This window comes from Dipodomys merriami, unplaced genomic scaffold, assembly GCF_024711535.1.
Source record: "Dipodomys merriami isolate MVZ:Mamm:240054 unplaced genomic scaffold, mDipMer1.0.p SCAF_33, whole genome shotgun sequence".
In the NCBI taxonomy this organism is placed as follows: Eukaryota; Metazoa; Chordata; class Mammalia; order Rodentia; family Heteromyidae; genus Dipodomys; species Dipodomys merriami.
The window spans coordinates 9,531,073-9,550,150 of NW_027204826.1; the positions used below are offsets into that span (position 1 = coordinate 9,531,073).

Consider the following 19,078-nt stretch of genomic DNA (forward strand, 5'->3'; position numbering starts at 1 on the left):
AAGTTGTGTGATTTCTGCTGGATCTCCACTCCCTTCCCCCGCGGTAGCTTGTCCCCAGTGCCCAGAGGTGCTGTTGTGTGAGTCAACCCTGCCCCCCTAGCAGACGCATCACCCCCTAGATTGGGGGTTTGTGTTTTCATTAGAATTTAGGTCTCATGAACCAGCAGCAGCTCTGTTCCTGGGTAGAAGGTTAGTATAGGACACACCCTGGATGATGGTGGGAAGGGTACAACGCCATCCTCTCCGCTCTGAGCGCCAGTCCTGCAAACTGGAAGTCAGATCTTGGAGAAGCCTTGGAGGTGTCTGTGATTTAAATAGCAACAACAAAAGCAAAAGATATGCCAGGGACTCAAGCTTGTAATCCTTGCTACACAAGAGGCTGAGAAATGGGATTTGTAGTTTAAAGTCTATGAGACACTTACCTTCCAATGAACCTTCCAATGAAGCCAGAAGTAGAGCTGTGGCTCAAGTGGTAGAGAAGAGAACCAGCCTTGAGTGAAAAAGCTAAGGAACAGTGTTCAGGCCCTTAGTTCCAGCTCCAGTACTGGGCAGGGTGTAGAAGATGGACAAGAAGCAGAGGAAGTGTGCAAGGACCATTTTCCAAAACACCATTGTAAATCACTCAACGCCTGCATGTTCCCGGGTTGAGGCTCATTTCAGGAGATACAGGGAGGAGCGGACAGGCTGGCTGGACAGGTGGGGACAGTCCTGGGTTATCAGGAAGCAATCACAGGCTGCTCCTCAGAGGGAGGTAGGAGGTCAGAGAAGAGCACAGACGGTCCGGCTTTGAAAGGAGGAAGTGCCACAAGCTAAGGTGTGCAGGTCACGTCGGAGACTCTAGAAGGAGCTAGTCCTGCAGATGCCTTGATTCTTGCCCTGGAAGACTCAGCTTGGACTTCTAGCCCTTGGACCTGTAAGAGAATAAATGTGCCATGCTTTATATTAGGGGTGTGCCAGAGGCAAGCCCTGTACCACAGCGTGGCAGAGACGGAAGGGGAAGATGGGCCCAATGAGTTCCCCGGAAAGCACTGTGACTGGTCACTGCTGCTGGTCACCAGACTCCTTTCCAGAACTCAGAGCCTTTCCCAGCATTCCTGGCGAGCATCTGCTTGAACACCGCCACACTGTAGATCGGCTTTGAGTTTGAATGTATGTTGTCCCCTCTCAAACTCTTGCTGTAGTTCAACCTCCATGGGGAGGTACTAAGAGAGTGGAAACCTAACCCACCCATGGTATTTATAGAGGTGAGGCCTTTGGGAGATGATGAGAATTAAGTCATTCCTATGATTGTCTACTGGGGCTTTCCAAGAAGAAAGGGAGAAAGTTCAGCCAGAGCGGCTCACGTCGGTCATCCTAGCTACTCAGGAGGCTGAGATCTGAGGATTGTGGTTCAAAGCCAGCCCTGGCAGGAAAGTCCATAAGAGTCTGTCTCCAAGGAACCACTAAAAAAAAAAAAGCCCCAAGACTGACCAAAAAAAGAAAATCAGTAAAATTTAGTGCGTGCTTGTTGGAGGAAGTGTTTTCTTCCTCCTATACTTCTGAGGAACAGTCAAGGCTGATCTTCCCCTCCCCCCAGTTCCTGAGATGGGGCTCAGTGAATGCTGGCCCCAGACCCCCAGTCTTCCGAAGGAATCAGAGCAGGACCTCACAGTGACCTTTCCAGTCTCAGCAGTGACATCATGACTAATGAGATACGTTTTGTTTTGTTTGGCTTTGTGGGTGGCACTGGGGCCGAACTCAGGGCCTTGCATTCTACTACTTGAGCCATACCTCCAATCCTTTATTGTTTTATTTTGGTGCCAGTACTGAGGCTTGAACACAGGATGCCTGGACATTGTCTCATACTTTTTTTTGTTTGTGTTGTTTAGTCAGTTATGGGGGTTGAACTCAGAGCCTGGGTGCTATTTCTGAGCTCTTTTGCTCAGGACTAGAGCTCTTCCACTTTGAGCCATAGCTCCACTTGAGGTTTTCTGGTGGTTCATTGGAGATTGGAGTCTCACTGACTTTCCTGCCAGGGCTGGTTTAGAACCTCGACCCTCAGATCTCAGCCTCCTGAGTAGCAAGAACTACAGGAATGATCTACCAGCACCTGACTTCCTGTCGATTTTAGAAAGTGTCTGGGAACATCTTCAGACAGTACTGCTTACGGAAGCGGTCTGTCCCACAGTGGGTCCTCCCCCCTTCTCCCCCCCACCCCCCGCCTCCAACTCTAAGGAAATGTCTCAAAGAGGGCAAAACTTGGTCTTGAAGATGTGTGCTTGTGTTCATGTCCATTCAGCATGGAGATGTGCACAGACATCACATCCTCCCGCCCCTCTGATACACTGCCAGGAAGAGCTGGCCTCTGCCTCCATTTGTCATCGACATCATCATCATCATCATCATCATCTCGTTTTAGACTGGGACTCAGACTCCGTTTCTGATGCTTTCATTCATTAGCTGGTCCTCTACCACTTGAACTACATCTCCAACCCCCACCCCCCTCATTTGTTATGGTGTGAGTTTCCTGGTGGTTTTCATTTACCTGGTAAACAACAGGTGCAGATTCAGCGCCATCTTGAATCTGCTCCAGGCTGAGGGCAGAGATGCGGACTACACCGGTAATTTCTCCCACGGGCTAGCAGTGAGTGGGCACCAACCTAAAAGCCAGACCAGGTGACTGCTTGTCTCATTACTGGCCTCTGGGGGGCAGCCAGAGGGCAGTCAGTGAGCACAGGTGTCCCCTAACCCCCATCCCAGGGGTCCAGGCCTGTTCTGAGTCCTTTGGACTCAGGCCATAGTAAATGGCAGGTATTTCAGTGGCTAGAAATGCAGGCAATTTTCTAGACTCTACCCAGAGCAGGCACCTGGGAACAGACACAGCTGCTGCACGGGGAGGAAGTGCAGGTTTCTATGGGAACGCTCTAGTGTGAATATTTGCTATCTTCCTAAGGCCCAGGGGTTAAAGCTTGCGCTCATCTATCCGCACATTGGAGGTGGCATGGCGCCCCTCTCCTCCCCCCGACCTTTTTGTGCTAGTCATGGGCTTAAACTCAAAGCCTGGGCAACTTGGCTTCATTACACAAGGACCATGAACTGGAACCACAGTAAACATACACTTACCCACTTCTTTGTTCATTTATTTATCCATGCAGAAACTGGATTTGAACTCAGGGCCTTATACTTGTGAGGTGGAGGCTCTATCAATGTGGGCCACTTTGTACTCATCTTTACTTCACATTTTTTAGATAGGATCTCTGTGTGTGTGTGTGTGTGTGTGTGTGTGTGTGTGTGTGTGTGTGTGTGTGTGTGTGTGTGTGTGTGTGTGTGTGTGTGTGGTGTGCGTGTGCGCACGCTGGTCCTGGACTCCAGCCTGGGAGCTGTCCCTGAGCTTTTGTACTCAAGGCTAGTGCTCTACCATTCAAACCACAGTTCTACATCTGGCCTTTTTTTTTTTTTTTCTTGCCAGTCCTGGGACTTGAACTCAGGGCCTGGGCACTGTCCTTTTGTTTCTTTTGCTCAAGGCAAACATTCTTACCATTTGAGCCACAGCTCCACTCGGGCTTTTTCTGTGTATGTGGTATGTGGTACTAGGTAATCCAAGCCAGGGCTTCATGCATGCTAGGCCTTGGCTTTTTTCTGGGGGGTGGGTGGGGTAGGGGGGTTAATTGGAGATAAGAGTCTTATGGACTTTCCTGCCCAGGCTGGTTTTGAACTGTGATTCTCAGATCTCAGCCTTCTGAGTAGGATGAAAAGGGTGAGTCCCAGGCACCCACTGAGGATCTGACATCTTTCTAGGGCAGGGTTCAGATAGTGTTTTTCTTACCTATCTATGCTTTTGGGGTAGCTGGGGTCTCAGGCAGGCGCTACTACTCATGACTTGTTGGTTGAAAGCGATGTTGAGTCCCTCACCCCCATCTCCCAACCAGCCTCAAACCGTAATCCTCTATATCTCCATCTTCCAAGTAGCCGGGATTACAGGTATGTGTCAACATACCCAGCGAAACCTTTCTCTTTGTAAACTGACAATCTCAGGTATTTGATATAGTGATAGAGTGGACAAACAACAACAATACCAGTACAGGCGAGTAAAATAAGGAATCATAAATTTTATTTCAAAATGTAAACGTCACTAAACATGCATACATGTTAAAACAATAAAATTTACAATTTCATTATTTTTTTCTTTTTGCATAGGACATCATTACAATATAGAATCTATGCCTTACAAAATACATACAAAGTTTTATCCGAGCAAGCCGAGGCCAGATTGGGACCTGTACAACGGTAATACTTCACTGTAGTGATCTGGGCGGTAGACGGCGGCCTCCGGAGGCATGGGGTTGGGTGTGGGGAGGGGAGCTGGTTAAACAAAACCAAACAAAAAGTTCCTACAGTAAAGGAAGAACGAGAACTTGATGGAAATGGTCTTGGACCCTTGCATTCTGCCGGGGGGGGGGGGGGGAGGGGGAGGGTTGGCAAACAATTCCAGAAAATTCCACAATGATTTTGGAGGTGGGAAAGGGGTCACCTGGGGACCCAACACAAGCACAGAAGCAATCCCAGGTTACCTGAGGCACTGCAGCAAGCCAGACCCCCCAATAACGCAGAGCCTCTGGCATCCTTGGGGGTAGACTCCCCCCACCCAAACACTGGGTACCCTGAGCCTCTTAGGGGCAAAGCCAGTGCCCTGATCTGCAGACAGACTCAGGGGATGATGGCTGCCCGCACCCCCTGGGCGCCTCTTCTCAGCTCTGCGACCCAGTGGGTAGGAAGACCACAGAGGGGGACCCCTGAAGTCTGCGGGTGCACCCCGCCCCCCTGGAATGTATGGAGCAGGCCAGGGGAGGCCTTGGCTCCCATCCTGTTGGTATTTTAAATAAAAGAGGCCGTTTTTAAAGCTGTAGGAGATGTGGGGGCCAGGCCGGGCAAGATGGCTACAGGCCAAGCTCAGCTGAGGGGTGGGGGTGCTCGACAGACACCAAGCTGCTCCCCCACCCCTTCCCCTCTTGGCCACAGGGGTTCCCGCCACAACTCAGTCCCAGACTTCTTGGGACTGGCAAGGGAGGGCCGGCCTGCAGCAGGAACAGCCGCTTAGGTGAAGGTGTCCAGGCTATCTATCAGTAGTAAGCCGGATTGTGCATCCAACCAAGTTCTGGTGCAGAACTCTCTGGAATGTATCCAGGACAAGCCTTCGAGCAGCCTCTGAATCAGGAAAATTACTCACAGGACCGGAGCCCTTCCCCAGGGGCCATCCAGATGTCAAAACCGCCAGCCCCCCATCTGGAGTTTCGTTTGGGAAGATAGGCTCACCAGGAAACTCACGTGGAAACTTTGGAGAACAAAAGATGTGGGTGACCTACAAAGCATTTCCTACCCGTCACGGGGCGGCCGGCCCCAGCCTCCAGCCCTGCTTCTCACTACGTGACCTTTCAAAAATAGGCTTAAAAAAAGGAAAAAAAAAATCAGTGACACCTGTCAGGTAAGCCACAGGCAGGAGCTGAGAAACGAGGATGCACGATTGCTCAGACCCCATCTTCCTGCTGGGATAGGCCCAGCCAAGGCGGTCCCCCGGAAGTCCCTGTCTGCCGTAGCACCTGCTCCCGGCAAGGAAGTGGGGAGACATCTTCCCAACACACTGGGCTGGGAGGCGGGAATCCCAAACAGAGACGCCCCCCACCCCAGTTCTGCCACCCTTGAAGTGGGGACCACGGAAGACCCCTGTGCCTCTACCCCCCCACCCTCCATCCCATCACCTTTGCTGGTGTGAATGGCTGGCTACCCGGGCCATGGCTAGGCGGGAGGGTCACCAGGGTGTGGGCAGTGGCATCTGGAGGCCGCCCCGTGGTGAATCTTGCCCCTGTGCCTGAAGCTGGCCTCAGCATAAAGCTGCGGACAGGGTGGGGGTGGGGCACCTCCCAGGCCACGCCCCCCGGCCGGGGCACCTGTTGCCCATCCCTGCATAGCACCTGTCAGGAGAGCAGCCTCCCTGGGGCCCCCCATGGCCAGGACCGGAGTGTCCCTCTTGCTTTTCAGTATGGCTGTAGGATTCAGTAGACATCGGGGAGCAGAAAGCCATTCCCCTAATATGGCTGATGTGAACAGGGGCTTTCTGGTTTGGGCTGTGTGTGAGCTGCAGCCCTGGCAGCTGATGTTGTCACTTTCAGGCTCTTCTGTTTGGGGGGGGAGGGCTCACGTTAACACGGTGACCTTCAGATGAAGATCACCGACCCCCACCAGAACTAAAGTCAGCAACACCCCCCCCATGAAGGCTTGACTTGTCACCCCTTAGGTCCCCTGAAACTAGCACACAAGGCCCAAATTTATACAAAGGAAAGGCCTCGAGATCTACCCGGACTCAGAAGACATTCCTTACAAGGCGCCCCTCGCCCACATGATAGGATGGAAACCTGCTCACGACTCCCCCCACACACACCCAGATTCATGGATCCCCCACCACACCCACTTCGATGAGATGAATGTAAGCCCCTGGATGATTTGGGAGGGTCTGGCGGGGGAGGGGGGCACAGGCCCCACTTCCCTGGCCAGGCCCCAATGGCTGGAGAGACGGCTCCCGGCCATTAAAGGAAAACTGCTTTGGGAGTGAAGACACGCTCATTTGCCAAAAATAGCCAACGCCTGCATATTTCTGTTTTAAGGCAATGTTACCCTTCCATCTATCAGACGGAACAGCCCTGGGTCATTTTAAGAGGAAAAATTAAATTAAGTGCTCTCTTTGGAAACAGCCTACGCCCACTTCCCCTCCCCCACCCCCTCCCCCACCCCCACTCCAAAACAAACCAGCTCTTTCTTTTATTCCAAGATGACTGGGTTTAGAGTCCTTCTTTTTTTTCTTCCTTTCCTATGTGCAGGCAGATAGGTGTGGAGTTAGCAAAACATCCTTCTCAGATGCGGTGGGCAGATCCCTTCCACGGAGACTCGCTGCTCCCTCTCTGCCTTCAAAACCATGGATGTGGTGCACCAAAGGACTTTGGAATAAAATTCCTGAACCTGGAATGTGAATTCCTGAGACATGAAATGTGTTCAGAGTGTGGCTTCCCCCCCTCCCCCCTTCACCCTGCCTCACACAAGAACAACTTTGGGAAGAGACCTTACTTTGGAACTGGGCATGAAGAGGGCCACACCCGAAGCACCCAGGGCTCTCTTCTCCCTACCACATAGCTCATTCTCACACCCGGACCAGACGCAAGCGCAAGGCTGTGACGGGCCTGGAGGCCACAGGGCCCACGGGTTCTGCGTCCAACCATCACCGTCTCCAGCCACCGTCCCCACCCAGGGCAGGAGCCACGCCGCGACCCGACTCGGCACCTACCGCATGCATTAGCCTCTCAAAACGGACACAAGTACTAGGAAGGGACACCTCACGTGACACAGCGACCAGAGGCTGCAGGGCCTGGTCTCCCAGGGCCTGGTCTCTGATTTCTCTGTGCAGCACCCTACCCTAGGGTGAGTGCTGGAAAGAAGCAGAATGGCTACAACCAAGGCACTCCAGGCCCAAGAGGGCCGTCTATGGCCTTCTGAGTCCCCAGGGCTGGCCCTCTCCCTCAAAGTAGAGATCTCTGCAAGATACCCCCCAGTCCACCCCAAACCCACCCGCCCAACAAAAACACACAGGCACATACACACATACGCACGCACGTGCGCGCACACACACACGCACATACACACATGTATGCTCTGTCCTGGAGCCCAGCATCGGTAGACCCCTCCTCTTGGGAAAGAGGGGAGGTGGTGTCTGGGGGCTCACCAGATGGGGTGGACACCCCAGGTCTGCGGGGGAGCTCGCTGGACCACAGGGAACGACCCTGCTTGGCTCCCGCTCACCGACGAGGCTCGCGTCGGAGCACTGTGGGCCCAGTGTGGCCTCCCAGGCAGGGCAGGCAGAAGAGAGAAAAGGGAAAAGCGGGTGCTAAGCCTGCACCCCAGGGGGGCATGAAGGTCTGAGAAAAGCATTTCCCACAATGTTCTGTCTGGGGCTCCCCGGGGTAGGGGGGGGAGGAGACAGAATGTCCAGTTTCCCATCACATCCGTGGCTCGACTCCCGCCAAAGTCCCAAGTCCCCACGTCCTGGCGAGGAGTGCGCCTGCGCTGGCCCACGCAGGGACGGCGGCCACGTGCACCCGTGGCTCTCTGCCCACGGCTGCAAACCAAGGCACCTCTCCAGCCTCCCCTGGGCAGGAGAGTTCTGGAACTGCACGCAGCACCAACATCCCTCGCTGGAATCATCGTAGTACAGAATTCCCAGGCTCCAGCTTCCGGTCAGAGAACATGGCTTGCGAACGATGGGTCCCCCAGCCTTGTCTCCTTGGAGGTCTATGCCATGCAATGGCACCCCTGCCCTGGGCTTGCATCTTGGCTTCCAGTGCTCCTGGAGGCAGGGAGGTCCGGCTATGAAGGACAGATCCATCTCTCCTGCAGGCCCCTCCAAGATGGCCTGCTTCCTCCACGGCCTGGTACAATTTAAGGCATCCTTCTGAGGAGACCCATCTCTCAGACCCACCTGGGTCCCACGCCAGGCCTGGGGCAGGAGACTGAGGCTGGGCGCGTGGGTAGGTAGGAAGAGGCCGACACAGGCCTCACTTTTAGGGGTCACCAAGGTTGGTGACCACATCTGTTCCTGGAGTGGGGAGGGGGTGGGGCGGGGCTCTGTCCCACCCCTCCCTCCCAGAATGGCCGCTCAGCCCCACCTGACCAGGTAAGGTTGGCTTGCTGCGCCTCCAGTGTGTTCCCAAAGCTTCTCGACGATTCCAGAGTGCAAATCTATGTACAGACGAAGGTGGCAGGAGAGGGGTGCGCCCTCACAGACATCGGGGACCGCGTCCATCCCTGAGAAACGGGGGTTCAACACCGCTGAATCTCAACTCCGTGGGTTATCTCTATTGTGCGACCGGTGGGTGGTATGGGTTTTATTTTTATTTTTTTTTTGTCTTTTTTTGATTTTTGTTTGTTTTTTTTGTTTTCTTTTTTTACAAATTGACTTTGACACCTGAGGTGAAGAAAAGTGTTTTGTTTCGTGGACATCTTGAGTTCTCACTCCGCTTTCTTCTCACCAAAGGAAGGAGCAAGGGCCGAGAGGAGGAGAGGGAGTCGGTGAGCTCATGGCTGCGTTCAGGTTGGGGGGTGGGAGGTGGGGCTGGCTAGGCGCGGGGCTGGCCAGGGGGGGCTCGGGAGGGGTGGGGGCGGGGTCTGCGGGTGCTCAGGGTGAGCTGGCCGGGCTGATGGTGGGGCTGCTGGCGTCGGAGCGGCTGTAGTCGCTGAGCGAGCCGGTCCGCGAGCCCCCGCCGCGCCGCTGCAGCATGCCCGGGTGGAAGTTGGCGTGGCGGCGCGCGTGCTTCGTCAGGTGGTCGCTGCGCATGAAGCGCTTCTCGCAGATGGGGCAGCTGAACTTCTTCTCGCCGGTGTGCGTGCGGTAGTGCCGGGCCAGCTCGTCGGAGCGCGCGAACTTCTTGTTGCACTCCTGCCAGCTGCAGGCAAAGGGCCGCTCACCTGTGGGTGACAGGGGCAGAGCGTGAGGGTTGGTGCCACCCAGGGGGGCGACCTTGCCACCATCGCCGAGACTCCCCCACCTCCACCCCCTGGCTCCTCACCCCACCCCAGGCCCGGCCTGCCAGCTGCTGTGGCCGGAGGGTGTGGCAGGCCATGCCCGGCGTCCACAGATGGGAGAAGCACAGGACAGGTCCCAGCATGAAATGACACAGGTTCCTATCAGGGAGCATCCCTAAGAACGTCATCCACGCTAGGAGCTGGTGGCGCACGCCTGTCATCCTAGCTACTCAGGAGGCTGAAAGCTGAGGATCTGGGTTCAAAGCCAGCCAGGACAGGAAAGATCATGAGACTCTTTTCTCCAACGAACCACTAGAAAACTGGACATGTTGCGGTGGCTCAAAATGGATGAGCACTAGTCCTGAATGAAAGAGCTCAGGATCAGCATCTAGGCTCTGAGTTCAAGCCCCATTACTGACACACAGACACACACACAGAGTCATCCAATATGGCCATGCAGGGCCTCCTGTCCCCAGCCCCTGGGAAAGGGGGGGGGCACAGGATCATACCCTAATACCACATGTCTACATGAGTCCAGATGCACCTACACAGGTCCCAGGGAGCCCAGCTCCAATTCTGACTCTCCTTAATCTTATAGCATAAGGGGATCAGATTGGCATCTCCAGGAGCAAGCCAGGCTGGACAGCTACCAGCCTGTTGCTCCTGTTTGCTCCACAAAGCAGGGGCTCCAAGCACGGTGAAAGACAAGGGTCCTAGCCAAGAACAAGCCCTGGGGGCTCAGGAGGCAGGGTCCAGTGTATGTGTGTGTGTGTGGGGGGTGTCAGTAGAGGCTGACTACAATCAGGACTCTGTTCTTTGCTCCCATCCTTTGCTCAAATCAAGGGACAGACCATCATTTACCCAGATCAACTATAAACCACCACAAAAATCACACAGACGGCTCAGGGGTGGGGCCTGGCACCTCCGAATACAACCTTTCTCACACTGGTATAACAAGTACAATCAAACACAGTAGCTCATGCCTGTAATCCCAGTTAGGCAGAGATCTGGAAGACTGTCCAAGACTACTCTGTGCATAAAGTTAGCAAGACCCCATCTCAATGATAAAAACATGAGGTGGGATGGCATGCCTATATCCCAGCTATACAATAGGTATAAAGAGGAAGATTACAATCCAAGCCTGCCAGGGCAAAAAAAAAAAAAAGACTTTGCATGAAAAATAAAATACCTAAAGCAAAAAGGACTAGGGATATGGCTCAAGTGGTAGAGAACCTGTCTAGCAAGTGTGAGGTCCAGAGCTCAAACCCCAATACCACTAAAATAAACAAAATAGAGACGAAAATCACAGTCCATGATAGTGACACCTCAAATAAATAAGAGACGTATTGGTCCCTGGAGAGTGGAATTGCATGAGATGCTTTTAGTCATAATTTAAAAAAAATCATATGTATTTATGCCTTCAACAACAATAAAAGGCAAGGTTTAAATATAATTCTTTAACTGTCTAGCCCAAACATTTTCTAAACCACGTTCATTTAGTACTAATTGGTTCCAGGGGAAAGAAAACGCTCGTCAATAACGGAGGGAAGAAAGTCTCATTACTTCCACTCCTTGCGATTCACTGCGTGCATTAGTCATCGAGAGTCTGGGGAAGTCCACCATGAAATGGTCCAGCACTAAACATAGCCTCAGATTCTGTCTCTACCGTGTCCTAACAGTACCAACCCAGACCAGCTCCTTACTTCCTGCAGAGAAGCAAACAGTAATCCCCAAAAAGATATACCCAGGTCCTACCTCCCTGAGAACCATGTGGTGACCTAACTTGAGGTAAGGGTCCTTGGCAGACATACTTAAGGATCTTGAGATGAGGTCACAAGGACCAGAGGTGTGTGAGACATGGTGACAGAAATTGGTGGGACGCGTTGGCAAGCCCAGAGCACTCTGGAATGCCAGCGCCAGAAGCCAGAGGAGAAGCCGGGTTCTCCCTGAAAGAAACCAACCCCGTGCCAACATCCTGCTTTTGGGGCATCTGTTTTCAGGAACTTTTGGGAGTACATTTCTGTTGTTCGCAGCCACCCAGCTTGTGGTCAGGTGTTATGAGTGGCACAGGAAACAGATATGGCAGTCGGAGGGGTGAGGAGGGGGGCGGGGAGGGGTCCCCACAGTGAAGTCACAGTTGCAGACAACCAGCTCTGTGCGAGGCTTGGCACGCACTCCACGTGCACTCCTAAACGTTGGTCTGTTTTCCTCATCAACTGGATCTTCTTAGATTTGAGTTTGGGAACCAACCCGAACTCTTTCCGCTTTGCTTTTGCTGGGGGTTTGTCTTCTTACTATCCCGGGGAGCACTCACTCATGTGGGTAGAATGATAGATGGGCCATCTGAGGTCAGGAATGCAGAAAGCTGTCCCATCCCAGGAGATGGGCTGCTGGGGTTGAGGAAGGGGGAATGTTAGGTAAAAAGTGTTGGACATAACATGTGGCAGGTAATGTGTCCCATCATGATGGTTCTTGTTCCCACAGTGCCTTGGACTCCAACTGGTTCTTCCTTCCATAATGCTGAGTTCCTACTCAACCCTTTTTTCCCATAATGCCCTGGGTTCTCACTCAACCAATGGAAACAGTGGGTGTGGCGCATGCACAAGCCACTAATGAATTGGTGCACGGCTCAGAGGAGGAGACATGGGAGGAGCCCTGTACTATAAACCGCTCTTGAGAGGATGCCATTGGACTCTTCTTCCAGCCCTTCACCAGATCCCTGGAGCCTCATTATTTTCTTTCATGGCTACTTTCCTTTCCTTTTCGAATAAACTTACTGTTTACCTTAATCCATTCTCCTAGATGGCATCAGGGTAGAGGGAGGTGGTGGATTTTTTGTTTCTGGGCTGGTCCTGGGACTTGAACTCAAGGCCTGGGCACTATGTCTTAGCTTCTGTGTTCAAGGCTAACACTCTACCATTTGAGCTACAGTTCTCTCTCAGCTATGTGGGGGGGGGGGGGGGGCGGCGGCAGGGAGTGTTAATTGGAGATCAGAGTCTCATGGACTTTCTTGAACCGGGATTCTCAGAGCTCAGCCTCCAGAGTAGCTAGGATTACAGGTGTGAGCCACACTTTCTCAATGTCCAGACCTAGACTGGTGTGAGCCTTCCCCGCGTGCGCTCTCTCTCATCGGCTATTTCAGCAGAGGTGGCAGCCAATTAGCAGGTCTAGGAATGAAGTTATGGCTCACGTTGAGCCGGAGCAGCACGGAGTGCCAGCATGACCCACAAACAGCAACATTACCGCAGCACCTGGGATGCTGACAAGAACCAATCAGAGAGAGAGGATGGGAGGGACAAGGGGGTACAGAAAACTACCCATTGCAGGGCAGTGTCATGCAAATGATCAGCAAGGTCCCGGAAGAGCTTTTGTTATTTTAAGTTAGTTGAAATTTATCAAATTAGAAATGAAAGAATTCTTAAGCCTAAGTACATATTCCAGTAGCTGTCCAGGAGGGTGAGGTCATCACACATCACGTAGCCTCTGGAATATTCCACGTTACTCGTTGGGGAGAACAAAGAGCAAATGGTGTCACTGTTATGGAAAGGTGTTTTGTTTTCTTTTGTTGGTGGCACTAGGGTTTGAACGCTGTCACATGCTTTGCTAGGCAGGAGCTGCTGAGCTACATCTCCAGCTGTTAAATGAAAGGTGTAGGTCCACAGCCCCTGGAAAGGACTGCAGCGCCTGCAGGTGTCTCCCACCCTTACCCTGAAACCCCTCTTTGACCTCAGGGTGGAGTGGCTGAGTTGAAAGAGCACAGGGAGCATCCCAGAGGGAGATGGGCAGAGGAGGGCCTGGGGGGGGGGGGTTATGAGCCTACCTCCTCCCACAGGACAAAACAAGCCGGGTCCCCCTCCTGGGCACTGGCAAGGAGGCAGCAGTAGGATGGCAGAGACCTCAGTGGGGGTCGGGGGAGGGGGAGAACCAGTCTAGTTCCCTAAGGGGACACCAGCCCTCCCGTGCAGCGAGATGGTCTGGACACTCCGGATCCCAGGGTCCAATGCCAGGAGGGTCCAAGGAGGCAGGGGCTGTGGACACGGGACGGGCTGGGGATGGGGGCCTGGAGGAGGGTACTGGGGTCTGCCCTGTGAGGACTGGGTGCAGGGGCGAGGGGGGGGATGCACACCCTGTGGGAGTCTGGGGGAGGGGCCAGACAGGGGTCATAGAATGAGGGGAGGGGTCTCAGGCATTCCACGCGGGCCTGAAGCGGCAAGCCAGGTGGAAGGTTGGGGGGACATAGCGAGGTGAAGCTTGCAAGGTGCCGTGTGGTGTCGGGGCGGGCAGGGCACAGCCTGGCACGCCGGGTGGGGTGACGCTCCAGGAGGGGCGTGGCCAGGGGCGTGGCTGTAGCGTCGTGGGTGTGGCCAGGCCTTGGGACGGGGCGGGGGTGGCGGCTGTGGTTGGCTGCGGCGCTGTGGGCGGGGCTCGGGGCTTGGGGCGGGGCGGGGCTTGGCGCGCGGCCCCCGAGGTTACATAAATGTTCCCGGTGCCGCTGCTCGCCGGCCGCGGCGGGCCGGGCGCGATTGCCTCATCTTATCAGGGAACACCGCGTCCCACCAGCGCCTCTTGCCCAAGCCGCAGGCCTGGGCGGGAACGGCGTGTTCCCAGCAAGAGGGAGAGGCGGGCCCCGCTCTCCTCCACCAAGCCCGGTTCTCCCGGGCTCGCCCCCGGCCCGCCCACCGGCCCCCGCACGCGGGGACAAGTGCAGCCGGGCTGGCCGGGCTCACAGCTCCTGGGGCCGGTCCTCGAACTCGCCTCTGCCCGGCTCTCGCGCTCCGATTCCCGGCGCCAGCCGCGGCCAGGGTGCCAGCACCTTGCAAGGTGCAGGCGGGGCTCCCGGCCCGCAGCACCTGCGGCGGCCACCGCGCGGGTCCTCCCGGCGCGCGGCTGGGGGGTGGGGGGGACACAGCATCTACAGCGATGGCGGGGGGACAGCGATCAGGGGTTAGTTAGGGCAGCATCTACGGGCAGACCATCGCACCCCACCCCTGGGGAGGGAGGGGTGGAGATGCCTGTCTGACCAGGGAGTATTAGAAATGCTGATGGGCCCCTCAATTTCATGGGGGTGGTCCAGGATCACAGGAGTCACCCCCTTCTGCAGGTGGCAGGAGCCTACAGCCAAACACGATCGCCTCCAGGCAAACCCAGCCACGCAAGCCTGAGGGGGCGGGGAGGCGGGTGCCAGGAAGGCCTGTGTTCCCAAGTCCTTAGGAGGTCATGTGAGCTACTCTGCGGGTCACCACAAATGCCAGGGGTGCGGACACACAGGTAACAACCTCCCAGTTTGGAAGCTGTTACCCACCCCACCACTGAACCGGTGAGGAAGCAAGGCCCAGGAGAGGCCCCACCCTCAGCTGGCATCTGTATCTCTACAAGGTCTGGCGGAACCAGAGCCAGGGCAGAGACCTGCCCCCCACCCCCATCAGACCTTTCCATCACCCGCAGCCTGGGAGATGTTCACTGGGAAGGAAGCAGGCTCGCGGGCCCCAGGCCTCACCCTGCCTCTCTCAGTCACAATGTGGGCGAGGTGGGAGAACCAGGCAGGCGGTGTCTGCAGCCCAGGAGTGCTCCTAGGAGATGCTGTTATCACTGCGGGCCAAGGGCTCAGCAAGCCAGGGCACAGCGGCTGCCTGCAGTGGAGGCCCTGGCCCCTGCCCCTGCCCATCCCAGGACACTAGTCGCCCACTCCTCCCAGCCACGCACACCTAAGAGCTGTCACAGGACCTCAGGATCCACTGGGGGCCCTGTGTGCAGCTCTGCATTTCTCCAAATGGACGCAAGGATATTTTTGGAAGGTATTTCTGTTGTAGTTCTGCTTCCTTGCGATTTGATCTAGGGTAACTCGATCCTGACATTTGCAGGGAAAAATTTAACCCACAGGCAGAGAAAAATTCTGCAAAATGAAGAACAATGTGGGTTTTTTTTGGAGGGGATGGGGGTGTCCAGACCCATAACATATTGTATTAGTAAGTGGTCAGTGGAGTGAGAGGAACGAGAACTGCATGCAAAGATAATGGCGCTTCCATGAAGACAATATGACATCTCAAACCCTGGGAAGGACCTTCAAAGAAAGATATTAGGACAAGTTCAGGTGGCATCTGTCAGGAAGGTTAGAGCCATACTTCACATCTTACACCAGGATAAATTTTAAGTGGTTTCCATACATTACACAGTACTCTAGAAGTATGTACAACTTTTTTTTTTTTTTGGTCGGTCATGGGGCTTGAACTCTGGGCCTGGGCGCTGTCCCTCAGCTCTTCAGCTCAAGGTGAGTGCTCTACCGCTTGAGCTACAGCGCCACGTCCGGTTTTCTGGTGGTTTATTGGAGATAGGAGTCTCACAGTCTTTCCTGCCCGGGCTGGCTTTGAACCGAGATCCTCAGATCTTAGCCTCCTGAGTAGCTAGGATTACAGGCGTGAGTCACCAGCGCCCGGCTTGTACAACTTTTATATACTGGATAAAAAAATGTTTAAATGGAAAAGAAATCTAAGTGGGCCAAAGATTGAAAAACATGAAAAATAAAAATACATGATCTAGGAGAAAACAGGAGAAAATTGTTTTATAGTACTAGGACATAAGTTATTTCAATGTAAATCAAAGTCCAAAACCATAAAAGAAAAGGACTTGGTTCTGTATTCTGGATTCTGTAGAAGCATAATAATCTTCCAATGGACAGAGTCAGCACACACAAAGGCCCAGGAGAAATGACAAACAGAAAAAAAAAAAAAAAAACTACAAGTGCAATTCTTATCACTAAAGACTAATTTTCAATATAGAAAGGGCTCATGGAAATTAGAAGAAAAAACACCCAGTGGAAAAATGGGCCAGGAAGCACCACAGGTGGCTTACACGGGGTCATTCTAGCTACTTGGGAGGCTGAGACCTGAGGATAATGGTTTGAAGCCAACCCAGACTCTTATCTCCAATTAGCCAGCAAAAAGTTGGATGTGTTGGTGTAGCCCAAGTGGTAGAGAGTGCTATCCTTGAGCAAAAAAAGCCAAGCATGAGTTCAAGCCCCAGTACTGATGCAAAAAAGAAAGGAAAGAAAGATGGGCTGGTGGCGATGTGGTTTAAGTGTTAGAGCAGCCAAGCGATCAAGCCAAGTGAGTGCAAGGCCCTGGATGTGAACCCTGGGAATGCCAAGTAGGAAGAAAAGAAAAGAAAGAAAAATGCGTAAAGGCAGCTTATAAGAAGGAAAATACAAGTGGCTTCCCAAATTCCCTCATCAGGAGTGGCAGGCAAAATAACCCCACTGAAATACAACCAACCTCGATCAGGTGAGTGAGGTCCAGGGCCCCAGGAATCTAATACTTTGCCAGTGAGAGGGACTGGCGATATCTAACCTCCAGGTATACCTGTGCACTTACAACATGGGAGCTGTGCCCAACCCTCCAAGACAGCCTGAGCACAGCTCACGGTGAAGTCAATCACGAAACAGAAACACACCCATGTGATGAAATACTATGTGAAGGAAGTAGGACTTCCTTATGAGCTGGCCTGAAAAGAGTGCCAGGCCGGACCACAGAGTGGGGGACAAAGCAGGCCCGGAACAGGACAGGTAACCGTGCAGACGTGTGCGTAGGTACACCTGCTCGTCTGCAGAATGCTGCTCAATGGAAGTCACTTAGGGTGGAAAGAGCATATGGAAGACAAAGAAGGCAGCGAGAATTTTCCCCCCAGAAAAATGACTTTAACCTTGGGATTTTTAAAGCACACAAATGTATTGCCTAAACAACAATAACAACAACAACAGCAACAACAACAAATTCCATACTGAACTAGAAAATGCTAGCTAGCCAGAACTGATAACAACACAAAATCTGGACAGAGTAGAGCTCTGGCCTGGCATGTGGCAGGCCCTGAGTTCCATCCCTAGGCCACAATAAAGAACAACAACAACAAAAATCAGACATGAAGTCCTCCTTCTTCCTGGCCAAGCCCCTGCCCAGGCAGCACCTACAGCCTTGGGTTCTACACAATACCACCTAAAAGCCACTCTTAAAAAATGTCCTCCCTGTGGTTACCTGGGAAGATTCTCATGGGAGGTAAAGCGAGGGGGCCCAGTATGCTGGCTTACAGTATGAGAAACGCAAGCAGAGCAACCAAATACAGGCTTTCCTTCTAGGAGACGCCCCCCCAGGGCAAGGCTCCAGAGCCCTTGGGTTCCCCAACAAATGGACCTATTGAAGGGTACGCCCCAATAAACAGGCTGACAGGCAATTTAAAGTAAGTATAAAAGACTAACAAGGCTATAGATGACAAATATCGGCAAAAGCGTGAAGAGCTGTGGATTCAGGGTTCCGAAAGTGTGTGGGAGGGCCCTCCCCCCAACTCCTGAATAATCGCTCTCCCAACTCCTGCCCCAAGAGCTGCTCCGGGCGCCCTCCATGGAAAACCACCTGGGTGGCCGGGCAGGTGTTTGGCCACCAGGAGTGCTGCCTATTTCTGGGGATTTTTCTCTTGGACAAAAATAAAGAGAGAAGGAAAGGAGGAGGGAGGGAGGTCAGGGAGGGAGGAGGGGAGGTAAAGTGGACGGTGTGGAGAAGCCTCTCGAAGCCTCTGGTTCACTGTACTGTCCAAGAGTCCAAGAGTGCTCAAGAGTTCAACTGACCACACCTTGGCACAGACACTTGGGGTGGCCCACAAGGCCTTTGCTGAAGAAGTGACCGGCTGGGGGCCTCTGGGAGAGGGTGTGGCATGGTGGAGGTAAGTCCTTCTGTCTGTCACCTGCCAGCCCAGAAGAGCAGCGCCGCACCCCCCCCCTTTGCACCCCAGGACTCCAGGGGCAGCAGGGTGGGGCCCGCCTTTTCTCTGCCTCTTAAGCAACCATTGTGCCCCACTTCCTCTTCCTTCGTCTCCCTCCCCTCCCCAGCCTCAATTTCCTCTCTGGGGCCCACCCTGGGTGCCTCTTGGGCCGGCGACCTCCTCTCTCCCACACTGTTAAATGTCACTGACAGATGGCAGGGGCAAGCCGGGACGGCGGCCTCGTGTCACCTGCAGCTCATGGGACCACCCTCATGGGGAGGGAGATGTCAGTGTGGGGCCATCTCAGAGGGGACAAATGACCTCACCAGGATCATGTGCCCCGCAGGGCTGGTCCTTGGAGCCCAGATTTCTCCTAGAAAGAAGAAATGCACACAGGCCGTTCCCACAGTGCCGCTGGAGTTGCCATGGCCTGCTGTCCAAACACTCAAATCCCAGGAGGTGAGAAGCCATGGAAGCCAGCGGCCTATCTGACTCGGTCTAGCCGGCCCCGGTGTCCGGGCAGGCCGACCCCGGGGAGCCTCCACAGTTGTCACCCAGGAGGGGAGTGAGGCAAGCGCCCCAGGCTTCGCCCTCAGGAGCCTGTGGGGCCCACTGACCATTAGCAGCTTCCGGTTACTGGCAGTTCACACCATGTGTCTTCTAGGAAAACCATCCTGTTCAAAAACCTGGTGCACAGGACAGGCTGGTCTGGCGGGGGGGGGGGGGGGGGGGGGGGGGAGGAACCAGCCCCTGAGCCCTCTAGGGAATGTTGGGAATTCTGGTCAGGAGC

General features: G+C 54.1%; 1 protein-coding gene across 1 annotated transcript in view; it reads right to left on the reverse strand.

Annotated features, from left to right (window-relative positions):
* Nucleotides 1–4,068: 4,068 nt before the first annotated feature.
* Klf13 (KLF transcription factor 13) overlaps nucleotides 4,069–19,078 on the reverse strand; it is a 45,937-nt gene continuing 30,927 nt past the window's right edge. Inside the window, exon 2 of the mRNA XM_070043100.1 lies at nucleotides 4,069–9,486. Within this exon, the coding sequence (XP_069899201.1) occupies nucleotides 9,197–9,486 (290 nt within the window). The 3' untranslated portion in view covers nucleotides 4,069–9,196. The remainder of the gene's footprint in view (nucleotides 9,487–19,078) is intronic.